The following is a 16,194-nucleotide window of genomic DNA, read 5'->3' on the forward strand; positions in this document are numbered from 1 at the left end:
ATTTCTATTGTTATCATCATCATCGTTACTATATTTCACTTCTCATTGGTCTCTTATGGTAAGTGAGTAACATATGCATTACGTATATTATGTGTTTATAAAGTAACTGTACACTATATTTCGCGTAGGAAACGACGCACTACTGTACATGATACGTGTCATATAGACTATAACTAATCTTTGGGGGTAGCAGCTATTTCTGTTTTGAAATTTCTAATTACACTGATAAATAATGAAATACTCCTTTAAATAAAACTAAGTGATCTTTATGTATTGAGATGTGCTGATAACGAATATGGCATCCATTTTGCTGTATCACCTAAATCTTTTGCAGAACGCTCTCATTTTATAGTTTTATGGTTTCCGTTCTCCGCATCCGGCTTAACGTTTGGTTCCAAGCAAATGGATTTTATTTTTTATTTTATTGGGTTATTTTACGACGGTGTATCAACATCTCAGGTTATTTAGCGTCTGAATGAAATGAAGGTAATAATGCCGGTGAAATTAATCCGGGGTCCAGCACCGAAAGTTACCCAGCATTTGCTCGTATTGGGTTGAGGGAAAACCCCGAAAAAAACCTCAACCAGGTAACTTTTCGAGCCCGGGCCACCGGGTTTCGCGGCCAGACGCGCTGACAGTTACTCCACAGGTGTGGGCTAAACAAATGGATAAGAAGCTTTTACCGATCTTGCATGTTTATGAAGGCACTTAATATTTGGTGAAGGAAACATTTGGCAATAGATTAATATCCTGTTTCTCTGTTAAAATTGTATTTTATGTTTGTGTATGTTCGTGAAATTGTGAATCTAAGTGTGTATTGGGAAGTGAAGTGTAAGGTGTAAAGGTGTATTTAACAAAACGATAACAGCATTCATCATAATTGTTTTTTTTTTAATTATAATATTGTAACTCAATTATTGAGTTCGCCATGTCACGCAAATGTGTGAATAACTCGAACTTGTTTTGTTACGTCTGCAGTGAATTTACTCCGAAGTCGCAGAGAAATACTATGACTCCTATAATGATAAACGCATGTGATTTGTATTTTATTTATTTTATTTGGTTATTTTACGACGCTGTATCAACATCTCAGGTTATTTATCGGAATGAAATGAAGGTGATAATGCCGGTGAAATGAGTCCGGGTCCAGCATCGAAAGTACCCAGCATTTGCTCGTATTGGGTTGAGGAAAAACCCCGGAAAAACCTCAACCAGATAACTTTCCCCGACCTGAATTGGAACTCGGGCCACTTGGTTTCTTGGCCAGACGCGCTGACCGTTAGTCCACAGGTGTGGACTGCGAGTTGTATTTCGGAAGTAAAGTAGACGAGGGAAAGAGCTGGGCACCGGGTAAAATTTATTGTAATTGTTCGCGAACTTTACGTGGTTGGCTTCATGGCACTCATAAATAAATGCCCTTCGGAAACTCTGTAATATAAAGAGAACAGAAAAATCTTACTACGGATTGTTATTTCTGTTTAACGAATATAGTGGGATATAGTTCTAAATCAAAACATTCTATAGTTTATTCCAATGTTTCTTCAGCAAAAAAAAAAAAAATATGAGTCATGATTTAATATCAATTTCTAAGCCTCCTAAAGAATGGACAGTGGATAAAACAGTACTAAGCAGTCCTTCTCCAGACGAGGAACATGGACCCTCATATTCAAACACTGATCCTAGTGTTCCAGAGCCAGAGCCAAATATACTTCACTGTGTTTTCCAATGTGAACTAAACGATCTGATCCGAGACCTCAATCTTTCTAAAGTTCAAGCGGAACAATTTATTACAAGATGGTGTTAAGGTGTCACATCGGAAACGCCAGCAATCACTGACACGTTTTTTTCTGTTAGTAATGAGTTAACTTACAGCAATGATGTACAAGGCCTTCTGCAAGAACTTGGAAGTAGTAACAAACAACCTAACGAGTGGAGACTATTTTTAGATTCATCTAAGATTAGTTTAAAAGCAGTATTGTTGCATAATGGAAATATCTACCCATCAGTACCCCTTGCCTATTCTTTCGGCATGAAAGAAACATAATGAAAATATGGATGCAATATTAAAACTAATAAATTATGTAAAATATGGTTGGCAGATATGTGGAGACCTCAAAGCGATTGGTATACTTTTAGGCATACAGTCTGGTTTTACATAATTTTGTTGCTTTCTTTGTGAATGGGACAGCCGAGCAAAGGATAAACATTGCAACATTGAGGATTGGTCCATGCGAAAAAATTTAATTCCTGGAGAGGAGAGTGTTAAGAATCGCCCTTTACTTGAGAATGACAAGTTTCTGTTACCACCGTTGCATATAAAATTAGGGTTGATGAAACATTTTGTCAAGGCTTTAGATAAACATGGTCAGGGTTTTGGGTACTTGAGGGAAAAATTTCCTAAACTCAGCGATAGTAAGTTAAAAGAAGGTATATTTATTGGGCCACAAACCCGTGAGATCATTCATGATGACAACTTTGTGGAATTGTGGAATTGCTAACAGAAAAAAGAGAAATGTGTATGGCTAGCTTTCAGACAAGTATGCTCTAATTTTCTTTGAAATGTGAAAGCTGACAACTACAATGAACTTATTAGGAACTTGTTGAAGTCTTATCACCGTATGGGTCCAATATGTCCTTGAAAATTCACTTTTTACACTCTCATTTAGATTTCCTCCCCCCCCCCCCAAGATGGGCGCTGTTAGTGACGAATGCGGTGAGAGATTTCACCAGGATATTTCTATCATGGAGAGAAGGTATGCAGGAGAATCGGTACAGAAATGTTAGCAGGCTATTTTTGGAACCTCAAGGAAGACGTTTCTGGTGGCAGTTACAAACGGAAGAGTTCAAGAAAAAAATTTTGAAAATGTGAAAAAAATTTGTTTTTCCCCTGTTTTTTTTTTCTCTTTTTTGCATGAAATTTCTGCCTAGAGCAGTCCTATATTTTCTAGTTCATATTTATTCACTTCAATATTTAAATTTTATTTCATGAGCAAAAAAGAAATGATTTCAAATTTCGATGTAGTATTGCAAAGGAAATTAAATTTCTATTAAAAATTAAAATGAAAATCGCGGGAAAACGAGAGGTGATACAGCATTTTCAATTCCAGATTTGGATTCAGCGGGGTCGAATTGTAAATAACCACCTATTTTCGTTCAAAGGAGCAAAAAAAAAAGTTTAAATTTGTCTATCAGTGTTATTGAACAAGAGTTGGTATAACTATCCCAGTGGTTGAAATTTTCAGTGAATGGATATACGAGTATAAGCCTACCACTTCTATTTCATATTTTTTGCATGAGTTCCTTTTCTGTACTCATAAAGTTGCCCATTTTATAATAGTACGTTGCCTTTTCTGCTAATTGGCACTGCTATCTTAATTATGGTAACTTGTTTTCTATTTTATTATGCTACGCAGATTATAATGTTTGAACCTTACACCGAAATACGCCACGTTCACCCCAACTGACTTCCGACATAGTGCTAGGTGCGCCACGACTTCGGCCCGAGATAGTGTTAAGTGCGCCAAGGTTTCATAATTGCCCGACACAAGATTTTCCTTTCCACTTTACCAGACTTAAAGACCGGGTACGAAATTACGTTGATGTGGTTATAATGATTGGTCAACGCACTTTGTCAGTATTGGTTAAAATGCTTTAGCGAATACGTTTTGTCCATATTGATATGTCATTCATTACTGTTTGTTAAGTTTAGAGCACCTATTTTCATTAAATGATTTTTTTTTATAAAATCTGGTCGTGTTATTCTATTTTCAGAATTGTTATTTGCTTGAACTTGTCACAGACTTTACGAATTCTTCTCATTAGTACGTGATGACAACTGCTTCGCATTTTTACATATGTTTAGTTTTGGAATAATTGCAATAGGGTGTCAATGAAGAGAAATATTATGTTAGATGGTTATGATAAAAGGAAGAACTGAACATTGGCTGGAACGATTCTACGGCATTTGTGGTTTCTTTCATCTACAGTGCGATCGAGAAGTCTCTCCGCAGTGCTTGTGTAGTGACGGTACAGCTGAGAATCCACTAGGCAGAGAATTCAAGTGGCAGCACTGGTCGCTAAGCTTATGATGGACTAGGGGTCTAAGAATGTCAAACCGAAATTAATAGGGAAGTGTCAACTTTCTATAGGATTACGTGCCAGCGTTCTACAGGATTACTAGAACTAATGGAGCTGCGGAGGGACTTTTTGATCGCACTGTATATGTACACTGTATGTTTGCCACATTCTGGGAGGAAACTTGGCGTCTGGAGAAATATAGTTATCGATTATTAATCGCAAATGAAATCTATTCTGTCTCGTCCAGGTTTGCTTCATTTTCTTCAATTTGTAGAAATAGAAGTCCAAGAAAGAAACCCAGAAATTAACAGACTCATATCCACATAAAACAAATTTAGGTGCCGTGGCGCACTTAGGTATTCTACATGTAGTAACTGCTCTAGTCTCGTGGCTCTGCTGGAATGTTTACCAATGTACAGTTACCCTTAAAAAGAATGAGACGATTCTTGGTTGTCGGAAGTTAAAGTTCTACAGCGCGGTTCACTCGATATCGACGTATAACTATAAGTACCATGACAAATAGAACAAGAATTGTTACAAGGACCACAACAAGGACAAGGATCAGAATAAGGATCACGAAGAAGACAGCCATTTAAGGCCACGATTTCACAACATAGCTCGGGTAACAAAATAACATTGCTTCTCTGTACCGAATGGCAAATGCCTGCTATCGGATCTACATTGTGTACTGCTGCTGTCACTGTCTTGTCTCGGTAGCTCATATAGTAGCGTGCCGGTTCCACCGTATAACCGAAATGTTTCGTGTTCGATCCCACGTAAAACTCTTTTTTTTATTGAGGTGTAATTAATTTGTTCGGAGTTCCTCGAGTGTATAATTTGTCGAAGAATATGGAGAAATGAGGGATGACGATAATACTTTAGTGTAGACAATGACTATTTAGCGTGATATAGAATTATTGAAATAAGGGGCATTTTGTACAGTAAGAGTTAATAAATCAACCCTAAATTAAATATTTAAATAACAGGAAGTCCAATTATTGTTGCGAAACTAATCAAAATAAATCTTATTACGTTAAGTAAACAAATCCCAAGTTATGACACCACATTGCTACAGCTAAATTCTATGTTATTAACATAAGCATTGAATAGGTCCGTGCTTATGCGTTGGACGACAAAACCAAATCGAAAGTTCGAATATTGCCGCGGAATGTAATTTCTTGCTTTTTATAATCAGACTTCTAACTACAATCATTCATATTTCTTACATTATTTATTAATATTTATAGCCAACTTTGAATTTGTAAAGAAAAGACTTTAGAAATCTCATATGGAGTTTGTGATCTGTAGTGACATAAACATGGATTATCTCTCGGAACTTTTCTGTAAAAGTAAATTAAATTCACTCCTTGAAATTGGAAACCTTAGTCGTAGAGCCATTTTCCCACCAGTACACAAGCTGAAGTAGCACAGCCATTGATAAAAGTTTTGTACACAGAATTAGACTGAATTCCTATTCGATAGAACCTATAATCAATGGCTTGTCTGAACATGATAAATAAATCCTAAGTGTTTCCAATGTCACTGAACAATTTCAAAATATTAATTTAAAAACTAAAAAAGGGTCGTAAATGCTGTATCTAGTGACTATTCACATTTATGTCTACAAAATGAATCTTGGAAAAACGTATATGATACTGGTACTACTGATATTAAGAGTAAATGTATTGTATTTTTCACTTTAATTTCAGAATCACATTGGTGGATGTTCTCCACTCAATGTTGTGAAAAAATTCAAAAGTAAAAACATGTAGATAACGCAGGGTCTTAAAAATCTCATGTATTAAAAAGAAGAATCTATATGTAATGAGTTGCAATGTAATGATCCTCATGTTCTTAAATACTACAAGAAGTACGGTGTAATTTATAAAAAATAATGAAAGAGGGAAATAGAGTACATTCGAATAGAAAAGTACAACATTCAGATAATGCAATTAAGGCTATTCGGAATATTATTGAAGTTAAACTTGTAGATATTCTAAGAAAGAAAATATTTTTTCATTAAAACCAGTGATTATAAACTAGAGGACCCCAAATCTATTGCAAATTCTTTTAATGTCTTATAGTATATAGTACAGAAATATTATTGACAACTTAAACATTCAAGATTTTATAAAATATACTGCAATTGGTTATTTAAGAGATGCATTTAATAATTAGTATTAATATATGTAATTAGTCAATAACTGCAACAGTGCTTTTTCATTCAATCATAACATGAATAAAATTGAATGAACATTAAATTAAACACTATTGCAAACAAGTAGATAAAATAGTTAAAATCAACTGAAGTGGTGAGAATGAAATAATCCAAAGCCACAGTTTTAACAAAAATTGTTTTGTGCGAGTGCATTTCTTACACATATGGGAAAGCTACTAATAAAATATTGTAATAACTACTCAACAAATGACATAGCCTAAGGACTCTAAACCTTTGTAAAAGTTTGTCTGTGTGGCTTAGGAATATTTTTTTAATTTCATTTTAATTGTTAGTTTTTAATATATATGCATTTACATTGTAAGAGTATGTGTGTGTATTTATAAATGCATTCATTAGATTAACGTTTACAATATTATAACTTGTAATTTTGTATTGTCTGTGATCATTAACACTTAAAACTTGTAAAACTCTATTTCAAAGTTATTTAAACAAAAAAAAAAAAATCGTTGTGTAGAGTAGGAATCGAACTCGCACTCTTCTACACGAGACGCAGAAATCTTAGAGTCTGAGCTATGGAAACGACACGAAAGTTTTCCTTTCTGTGCGGAGTGTCGATCTAGTCATGAAGGTCCATGGTCGATTTGTCTACACGATTTATGTATATATTTATCTTTTATTTACGTAATATTATCATATTTTTGCAGTTTTTGAAGTGAATTTCGGAACGATGCTAGTAAGAAACCAAATAGCCTGAATTTAAGTAACTCAATATTCGTTATCTTGTGTATCAGTGCTCTGGTCTCTGATCATGCGCAGTGTCTTACATCTGAGACTTAGGAATATTCAATCGTCTCATCCTTTTCTAGGGAAACTGTACATTTAAGGATTAAAACTTCAACCATGGCGCACATTGTATACACCCGTTCTCCTAAGCATTTTTTTCGAACTATTTTCCAGCACATATTTTTGTGTATGTATTTATTTACACTGCAAGTGGGCAAGCACCCGGTGACAGTGGTATACACAATATAAACAATACACAATAAAATTACAATACACAATACAATTTAACACAATAATTACAATTAATAATACATAAAATAACCTAATTACTAAGTGAATCTAATTTTACAATACAACCTACATATGTATAGGCCCTACATAAGTTTCACATTGGTACTGATAATAGTCTTTCACTTTACTCTCATCTCACTCACTGTAGTGGCACTATGACGCATTTCACTGACACTCTACAATACATTTCACTGACACTATAGAACACATTTCATTTACACTATAAATTATCACTGATCGGAACTATTCACTGCACTGTAAAACCATAACTTTACTGACTCACCACGCTTCACTGATACAACAGCTCAAATAAGACAAATTCTTATACCCTTATGCATACATATAAACAGAACTACATTTAAGCTAAACATTTCTAGTCTAAGACCCTCTTACACGCATTTTTAAATAATTTACAATTCAAACCAAGGGAGTAACTCGTCAGGCTAAATAAATACATGTCACCTTAAAAAATTAAATGTTAAATGTCACCTTAATTTTAATTTACACTTTATACACAACTTTTTAAGTTATTCTTGAATCTCCTTAAGGAAGGACAGCCCTCAAAGACCGCTGCAGGTAGGTTATTCCAATCATTTATAGTTATATTTAAAAATGAGAATTTACCTACATCCGTTTTCTGTTTCCTACATTTGATTTTAAAATCATGATCGTTCCTCCCATAGTACGTTGGCTCTTCTAACCGAGCCGCTATGTCTATCCATGCTTTCTGACCTAGATGTGCTCTATACAATGATGTTATTCTAGTTTTCCTACGTCTGTTTTCTAAAGTTTCCCATTTAAGTTCTTTTATCGTATCGTTTCCATCTTCTCTTTTACCTTTAACAAATTTAGCTGCCCTATACTGAATTATTTCTAAGAAATTTATCTGATATATTCTATAGGGATCCTAACATGTAGTTCCGTATTCCATTAACGGTCGCACTAACGTTAGATATGCTATTTCCCTCGATTTGGGGCTAGCCTTTTTCAAGATTATCATAATAAAGTGAAGTGCCCTCCATGCTTTACCCGTAACATTATCAACATGCTCTCCCCAAGAAAGTTTGGAGTTTAAATACACTCCTAGGTATTTACAACATTGTTCTTGCGGAATTACAACACCACTGAATTCGTAATTAACACCAATTTCCTCTCGGGTTTTACAAAATGTTATAGATTTACTTTTAGAACCATTTATTTTCATCCTATGCATTAACGCCCAGTTATAAATTTTATTCAAGTCTGTTTGAATAGAATCCACATCTGAATTATTTCTAATCTTTCTATAGATAATGCAGTCGTCTGCAAATAGCCTCACATTTGATGTAATATTCTGGCATAAGTCATTTAGGTATATTATAAAGAGTAATGGCCCCACATGCGTTCCTTTTCCAACAGACTGTTGGTAATTTTAGGATACACTGCGATCAATATTTGATTAGGGACGGGACGGTTTTTTAGGCCCCGAGATACCATGGATTTAGGTTGAGGCAGTTTCCATCAGATTGATGCCAAGTAAACTTCGTTAGTGTTGCAAATAGAGAAAACTGTAGTCAGGCTTGTCATCCGCATATGGCTTCTATTACTAAGATCTCACACCGCATTGTGTTATATTTTGTTATGAAATTAAATAAAACTTGTTAACTTGATGCAAACCAGACAATCCCGGGAAAACCCGCAACCTCGGATATTGTCCATCACAAATATCACTCCAGTCGACGCCGGGAATCAAATACGATTTCACGGAATGACAAGTCCGTGCCCTAGTACTGAGTTAACGGAAGAGCAACTGTTTTCATTTCTGAATGTTTTTTAGCGTGCCTACTGTTACTGTTACTCCATGCGGGTTAATACCCACAGAACTGGACTTCACTTGTGATAGTGATAGTGAAAAGGTTTCTAAAGCAATTACGTTTCACAAATTTGAAAGTAAAATCAGTAAAAGTGAAATGGAAAAGTGTTATTTTAATAAGTCCTAGGGGCTGGCGTTATGGAAATACCGAAATAGTATTCAAGACAAATTTCTGTACTTGTTCACAGCCAGATAATTTTTTACCTAGGCCTACTTTTACGATCAGAGATCCTTGGCCTAAAGATATCTGAAGTAGTCATGTTAGCCTACTTTTGCGACAGTATTTCATACAGATAACCTTTTTTTTCTACGATAACATCCCAGACCTAGACCTTTAAAATATGTGCGAATTAGTGGAATTGAAAGAGAACGCGGCACTATTATTTGAATCTGTCTGCATTATGAACTCCAGTTCTACGCAAAAGCTTTAAATACATTTTTAAAACTGCTCTCGACAATTATTTTCAAAGACGCATTTCTCTCAGCATCGACTGCTTGGATGCTTTTTCAGTCATATTCATTTCTTATAAATTTGATGTTGTGACCCTAATATAATTAAGCTGATATTATCGATTAATTAAAGGAGTAGATCCTTTGAGCCGCTTTATTCTCGCCTTTTTATTTGAAACATGCTTAATTCATGCAATTACGATATTCGCACAATGTGAATGACATAATTTGGATTCAAAATATGTTATCTGTAACAGAACCACACGATATATGAATGTATTTATTTTATAAAAAATATTTTCGTTTCCTACAGATAATTCCACAGTATCACGAAAAAAACTCCTCGTGGAGTGGTTTTGTTATAGATTTAGTAAAATGAAGTTTTCACTGTAGGATAGCATTCATTGTTCATTGTACGCTTGTTCCTATATTCTGGAGACCAGACTTAATTAGTTAGGCCTATAGAATATAAATGTTGTATGAGATTGGCATTAGAGACACGTGACGGCTTTGTTGTAGACAACATTTTATATGCACGTTCCGAGTTACCTTGCGTTGCAAATAAATTACCATTCCGTTGAGTGCTCCGATTTCGATAAGATTTATTTCGGAAAGTATATATGCTTCAGGAATGCAGAGAGCTAAAATCTCTTCACGTTCATTGAAAGTACGCCTGTCACGTAAGCATGCTCGGATTATTGTTACAATAGTGCTATAGACCGTATGGAACGAAGACAACTACAATGGTTTGGACACGTGCAACGGATGTCAGACGAGAGGTGGCCCAAGAAAGTATTGAATTGGTCTCCACCTGGAAGAAGAAAAAGAGGACGGCCTAGATATATATGGAGGGGAAGAATTATAGAAGCAATGAGAGCTAGAGGCCTGGAAGATGGATCCTGGAATAACAGAGAAGAATGGAAAAAGGGAATCCAAGGCAACTGCTTATAAAGTGGAGAAGCCTTTAAAAGTAAAAGTAAGTAAGGTGCTATAGAAACAACAGAAAGATTTTGTGTATTGAATTGCGTAGTTTATCTTTCTGTTGTAACTATATACATATTTGTATTAGCAAAAGCCGCCCTAAATAAGGGTTCAATAGATCAGCCTACTAATCAATTCATAATGAACAATGATTAAAAACAATTATGTGACAATTTGACAGAAAAAAAAAACTTTAAGATAAATTATAAGAAAACATTGGAAATCATTTACAATAAAAGTTTATTGGGTACAAATGATTACTAATTATAGCTAAGGATGATTTTAACACATGAGATCCTATGGCATCAATCGTTGCATCAGAAATTTTAAATTGTTTAATTTGATTTAAAGTTTCTCGTGGGATCGTGCCAAGGGCACCGAACATGAGCCCAAAAACTTTCCAATGTGTGATGTGGTAGGCCTATTGTGCTCCGAGATGCTGACAACAAGGCTCATATATGACTTGTTTTTCACGACACACCTCTTGTGGCTGTTGCTCATGCATCTCAAACGGATTGTGGGATCAAAAATGACACCCTTATCCTTCTGTCGATCAATTATGATGATATCAGCACGTCTAGTAGAGCCATCAGAAGAGACGCAACCAACCTCCTCATAAACCTCATAGGAAGCATTCTGACGGATTGAAACTGCGATGAGAGAACGAACCGTATTATGTCTGTTGATTCGGACAACCTAATATTTTCGACACCACTTACACCGAGATCAAGTGCCACTTATAATGCATGCCAGGGTGCGAATTAAGATTTCTGTTGAAGAGGAGATAGAATCCTAGATAGAGAATAACATGTATAAAATTACTATTACGGGTATTATTATTTTTATTATTATTATTATTATTATTATTATTATTATTATTATTATTATTATTATTATCACGGCTCAACGCTTGGTCGCACTGAGCTGCTTGTCTTTCATCTTGATCACAATAATAATAATTATACACATGAGCAGACTTAAGATAAGATTGTGTAATTCCTAAGTTATTTATTGTCGGCTTGCCGGTGATGATAATAGATTAATATTATTTTCTTTGCTTACTTTATACTTTATAAAAGTGTTAAAACAATTATATTTTTGAGCGGGATAGAGGTTATCCCTGGCAGGGATGTTAATATGAATTTATGAGAGGGGGATAACTTTACAACGGGGGGAAATTCCCCCAGCCCCTCCCCCGTTAATTTGCACCCTGATGCATGCAACTATTCATTTACTTGTATCGTCACTGATCCACTGAACGATGATTTCAAATTTGGTGGTACCAGTGACGAAATAATTTGGAAGGAGGCGATCGATGTAGTTGGCCTATTTAAAGAATTTTATTATTCTGAACTTTTTTGTGGACACATTGAAAACTACAAATTCATCGGTCAGAATAGCCAGTTTCGAATAAATTAAGCTTCTTATTCGATTACCATATTACAATTAGTGCCTTACTTACTTACGTACTTACTATTTACTTACTTATTTACGCACTTACTTACATGGAAGCCGCAGGTTCATTGCCGCCCTCACATAAGTTCGGCATCGGTCCCTATCCTGTGCAAGATTAATCCAGTCTCTATCATAATATCCCACCTCCGTCAAATATATTTTAATATTATCTTCCCATCTACGTCTCGGCCTCATCAAAGGTCTTTTTCCCTCCGGCCTCACAACTAACACGCATTTCTGGATTCGCCCATACGTGCCATATGCCCTGTCCATCTCAAACTTCTGGATTTAATGTTCCAAATTATGTCAGGAGTTGAATACAAAGCGTGCAGTTCTGCGTTGTGTAACTTTCTCCATTCTCCTGTAACTTCATCCCTCTTAGCCCCAAATATTTTCTTAAGAACCTTATTCTCGAACACCCTTAATTTCTGTTCCTCCCTTAAAGTGAGAGTCCAAGTTTCACAACCATGCAGAACAACCGGTAATATAACGTTTTATAAATTCTGTCAGATTTTTTGACAGCAGACTAGATGACAAAAGCTTTTTAACCGGATAATAAATAACACGCATTTTCCATATTTATTCTGCGCTTAATCTCCTTCCGAGTGTCATTTATATTTGTTACTGTTGCTCCAAGATATCTGAATTTTTCCACCGCTTCGAAGAATAAATCTCCAATTTTTATATTTCCATTTCGTACAATATTCTGGTCACGAGACATAATCATATACTTTGTCTTTTAGGGATTTACTTCCAAACCTATCGCTTTACTTGCTTCAAGTAAAATTTTCATGTTTTCCCTAATCGTTTATGGATTTTCTCCTAACATATTCACGTCATCCGCATAGACAAGAAGCTGATGTAACCCTTTCAATTCCAAACCCTCTCTGTTATCCTGAACTTTCCAAACGACATATTCTAGAGCGAAGTTAAAAAGTAAAGGTGATAGTGCATCTCCTTGCTTCAGCCCGCAGTGAATTGGAAAAGCATCAGATAGAAACTGGCCTATACGGCCTCTGCTGTAAGTTTCATTGAGACACATTTTAATTAATCGAACTGGTTTCTTTGGGATACCAAATTCATTAAGAATATTATATAAAACTTCTCTTTTAACCGAGTCATATCTCTTTTTGAAATCTATGTAATTAGTGCCAACATATAAAAAATAAGTTCAGACATTAACTATGAAAACAAAATTACTGAACATACTTCAAGTCAAATAATGAGGACTATTCAAAAAGTAACTTCAGTTTTATTGTAAGAAAAAATGGCAATGTGGCAACAGGACATGTTTACAACAATTTGAAACTATCTACATAGTTTCCGGCTAAGTTAACATTTACATAGCGTCTAACGAGATTTTGAATATCGCAGTCATAAAAGTCTTCCGTCTGTGACTGAAGCCAACCTGTGACGCTGAACTCAACTCGTTGTTATCGTCAAAGCGCTGCGTTGCAAGCCACTTCTTTATATGTATGAAAAGATGGCAATCACCAGGCGCCAAATTAGGGCTGTATGGAGGGTTACCAGTTGAAAATTTGCTCTCCGGACATAGAAAGCTGCGCAGTGTGCGGGCGGACGTTGTCGTGCAAAAAAAAAAAAAAACACATAGAGCGCAACATGATAGATTTCATCTGGTTTCGCTTCAAGAAACAGTGTTTCCGAGCCTATCTCGTAGCTGGCGAAATTCTCAATTAGGGCACAAATTGTGAACACACGTAGCAGTGCGAATAACAGCCGCACGATCCTCTCTGTACCATTGCTCGAAGCGAACTGAATCACGCAACATTCACTGCAAAGACTGCGTCGCTGTGCCGATTACTGCGCGCTGTATATGAAAACGGAAGTTACTTTATGAATAGCCCTCGTATTTTGAGCAGCCGTCCACATGCTCCCATCATTGTTATGCATACTTAACTCTGCAGTTGTACACCTAATAGATTTATGCTCGAAAGAAAAATATACTTGCAAGCGGTGATGAGTAACGATCAGTAAACTGGACCTCCTATTTCAAAGATGTATGTGTTACATATAGCCAGTGGCGTAAACAGGTGGGGCCTTATCGGGCTGAAATCTCCCCTGCCCCATTTTATTTTCAGAAATTGTTATTATGTTAGGTTTAAAATATGGAACAACAATCCACTGTTGGAGTTGCGAGTTCGACACTGAAATAAAAATATCGCTTCATAGTTTCTACCGATAATTACCAACATTTGTTGTTGTTTGTTTAGTCAACTGTCCGAAGACAGGTCCGAACCTCACAAGTGATACCAACAAGGCACCACTTATGAAGCAACTAGGCCAAGCGATAATGGGGTAGGATGACTAGTTCCTTTCTCTCTCCATTGCATACATTGCTGACTAGCTACATATTACACTAATGAGACTTCAGATGTATACAAACAATTTATTGTTCTTCCTTTGACACATAATATCGTCAAGTGAGATGTACTGCCTGATAGATGTACATATCAGCCAGAACCTCAAACAGAGGTATACCAACATTCAGAATAAAAAATTATTTATATTTCTGCTGACAAGTTTTTTTTAAATTGACATATTATTTTCAAAGAAATTATGGAGCAACCGTTCTCACCACAATTACTAGATTAAGCAATAATAATAATAACAATAATAATAATAAGTTATTATTATTATTATCTTTTAAATATGTCGCATTAAGTTGTGGGCAAATTTTTTAAGTGATGTTTCCAACATCCCCCCCCCCCCGCTTCCATGTTCAGTTCTTGACTGCACATAACATGAAAAAGACCATAATTGTTTACATAATATTATGTGAAGAAGTCTTTCAGCTTGAATTAAATGCGGGAGGAGAACTTCCGGCTTTTGCGCGACCCACCCTACTCGAACAAGCAGTGCGCGTTACTCACCGGGTCATCAAATGCCGCGTTGCCGTAGGAGCGCTTGGAGTTCCTGACGACGCCCTTGCGCCTCACGGAGCCGCACACGGACACGCTGTCGAGACTGTAGGCGTCCAAGGACACAGGTGTGCAGCGCTGCCCGTAATTGAATCTCTGCTGTCGCTTCCTCATCACCAGCTGCGGCACACGAGCAACCCTCATGAACACAAGCATCAGCTCCCTCCTCTGTTTATATCGAGTTTGCTAAGTCGTTATTCTCACATTCATAAAATTAGTGCAATTATTCTTCCTTCCCATAAGCAAACTCGAAACTAATGTAACTCTTGTCGCCATGTGACTAGAAACACATTGTCAGTATTAGCAAAGGGTAAATTTTTCCGGAAGCGAAACATGAAGTAGCAAACATTCCATACTCTTAAACCTCGGTAACAAAACAAATTAATTTATGAATTTACCAATGAATGTACGAATGAACTACTGAAAGGAGAACAAATGAATGCACTAAGGAGAAGCCGGTGAGTGAATGAATGAGCGGATGAATAAATGAACGAACCGGTGAATGGATGGATAAATGTATAATTGGATAAAAGAATGAAAAGGTGAATGAATGAACGACCGAGCATGCGAATTAATGAATGAATTAATTAATTAATAAGCGAAAGAACATATGCGAAACCGAACGTATAAACAAGAGTAATAATTGAAAAGTTAATGTTTGAATGAAAGGATGTGCAAATGAACTATCGTGAGAATTAACATATGATAGGATGTGCGAATGAAAAGCGTGAGGACCAACAAATGAATGAACTTACGGATGAAAGTACGAATGAACGAGTCTGAGAATTAACAAATGGACGAATGTGCGAATGAAACAAATACACGAACGTAAGAATGAAAGAACATAGGTCCACAAGAGACCGATCGTACGAATAACAATACAATACGTTACTGCATTCTAATATCTCATACACGAAGTTTAGAAAATTTTGTATAGTGATTAGAGAAAAGAGCATTTGCTGTTATCTTTTCCCCTGACAGAATAACTGCAATAATTTACATGCCTGTGTGAAACATTTGAGAAATATTGTTTATAAACTTATCACAAGAAGTTAAAATTCTGGAGTTATTTATCAGGAATCTAAAATAATCAAATACAAAGTGATTCTATACAAGCCCCACGCCGAACTAAGTGGGCCTAATATGTAACATTTTTCAGAAAATATCATATTGACTTGGTCTATTTT

The 16,194-nt window shown here is 35.8% G+C and overlaps 1 protein-coding gene across 2 annotated transcripts in view; it reads right to left on the reverse strand.

Annotated features, from left to right (window-relative positions):
* The window catches only part of LOC138698084 (uncharacterized), a 385,041-nt gene that overhangs the window by 29,446 nt on the left and 339,401 nt on the right, over nt 1-16,194 (reverse strand). For both annotated transcript variants that reach the window (XM_069823785.1, XM_069823786.1), the window contains one exon: nt 14,960-15,127. In XM_069823785.1, coding sequence (XP_069679886.1) covers nt 14,960-15,127 — 168 coding nt within the window. The remainder of the gene's footprint in view (nt 1-14,959; nt 15,128-16,194) is intronic.

Source organism: Periplaneta americana, chromosome 4 (assembly GCF_040183065.1).
Source record: "Periplaneta americana isolate PAMFEO1 chromosome 4, P.americana_PAMFEO1_priV1, whole genome shotgun sequence".
Lineage (NCBI taxonomy): Eukaryota > Metazoa > Arthropoda > Insecta > Blattodea > Blattidae > Periplaneta > Periplaneta americana.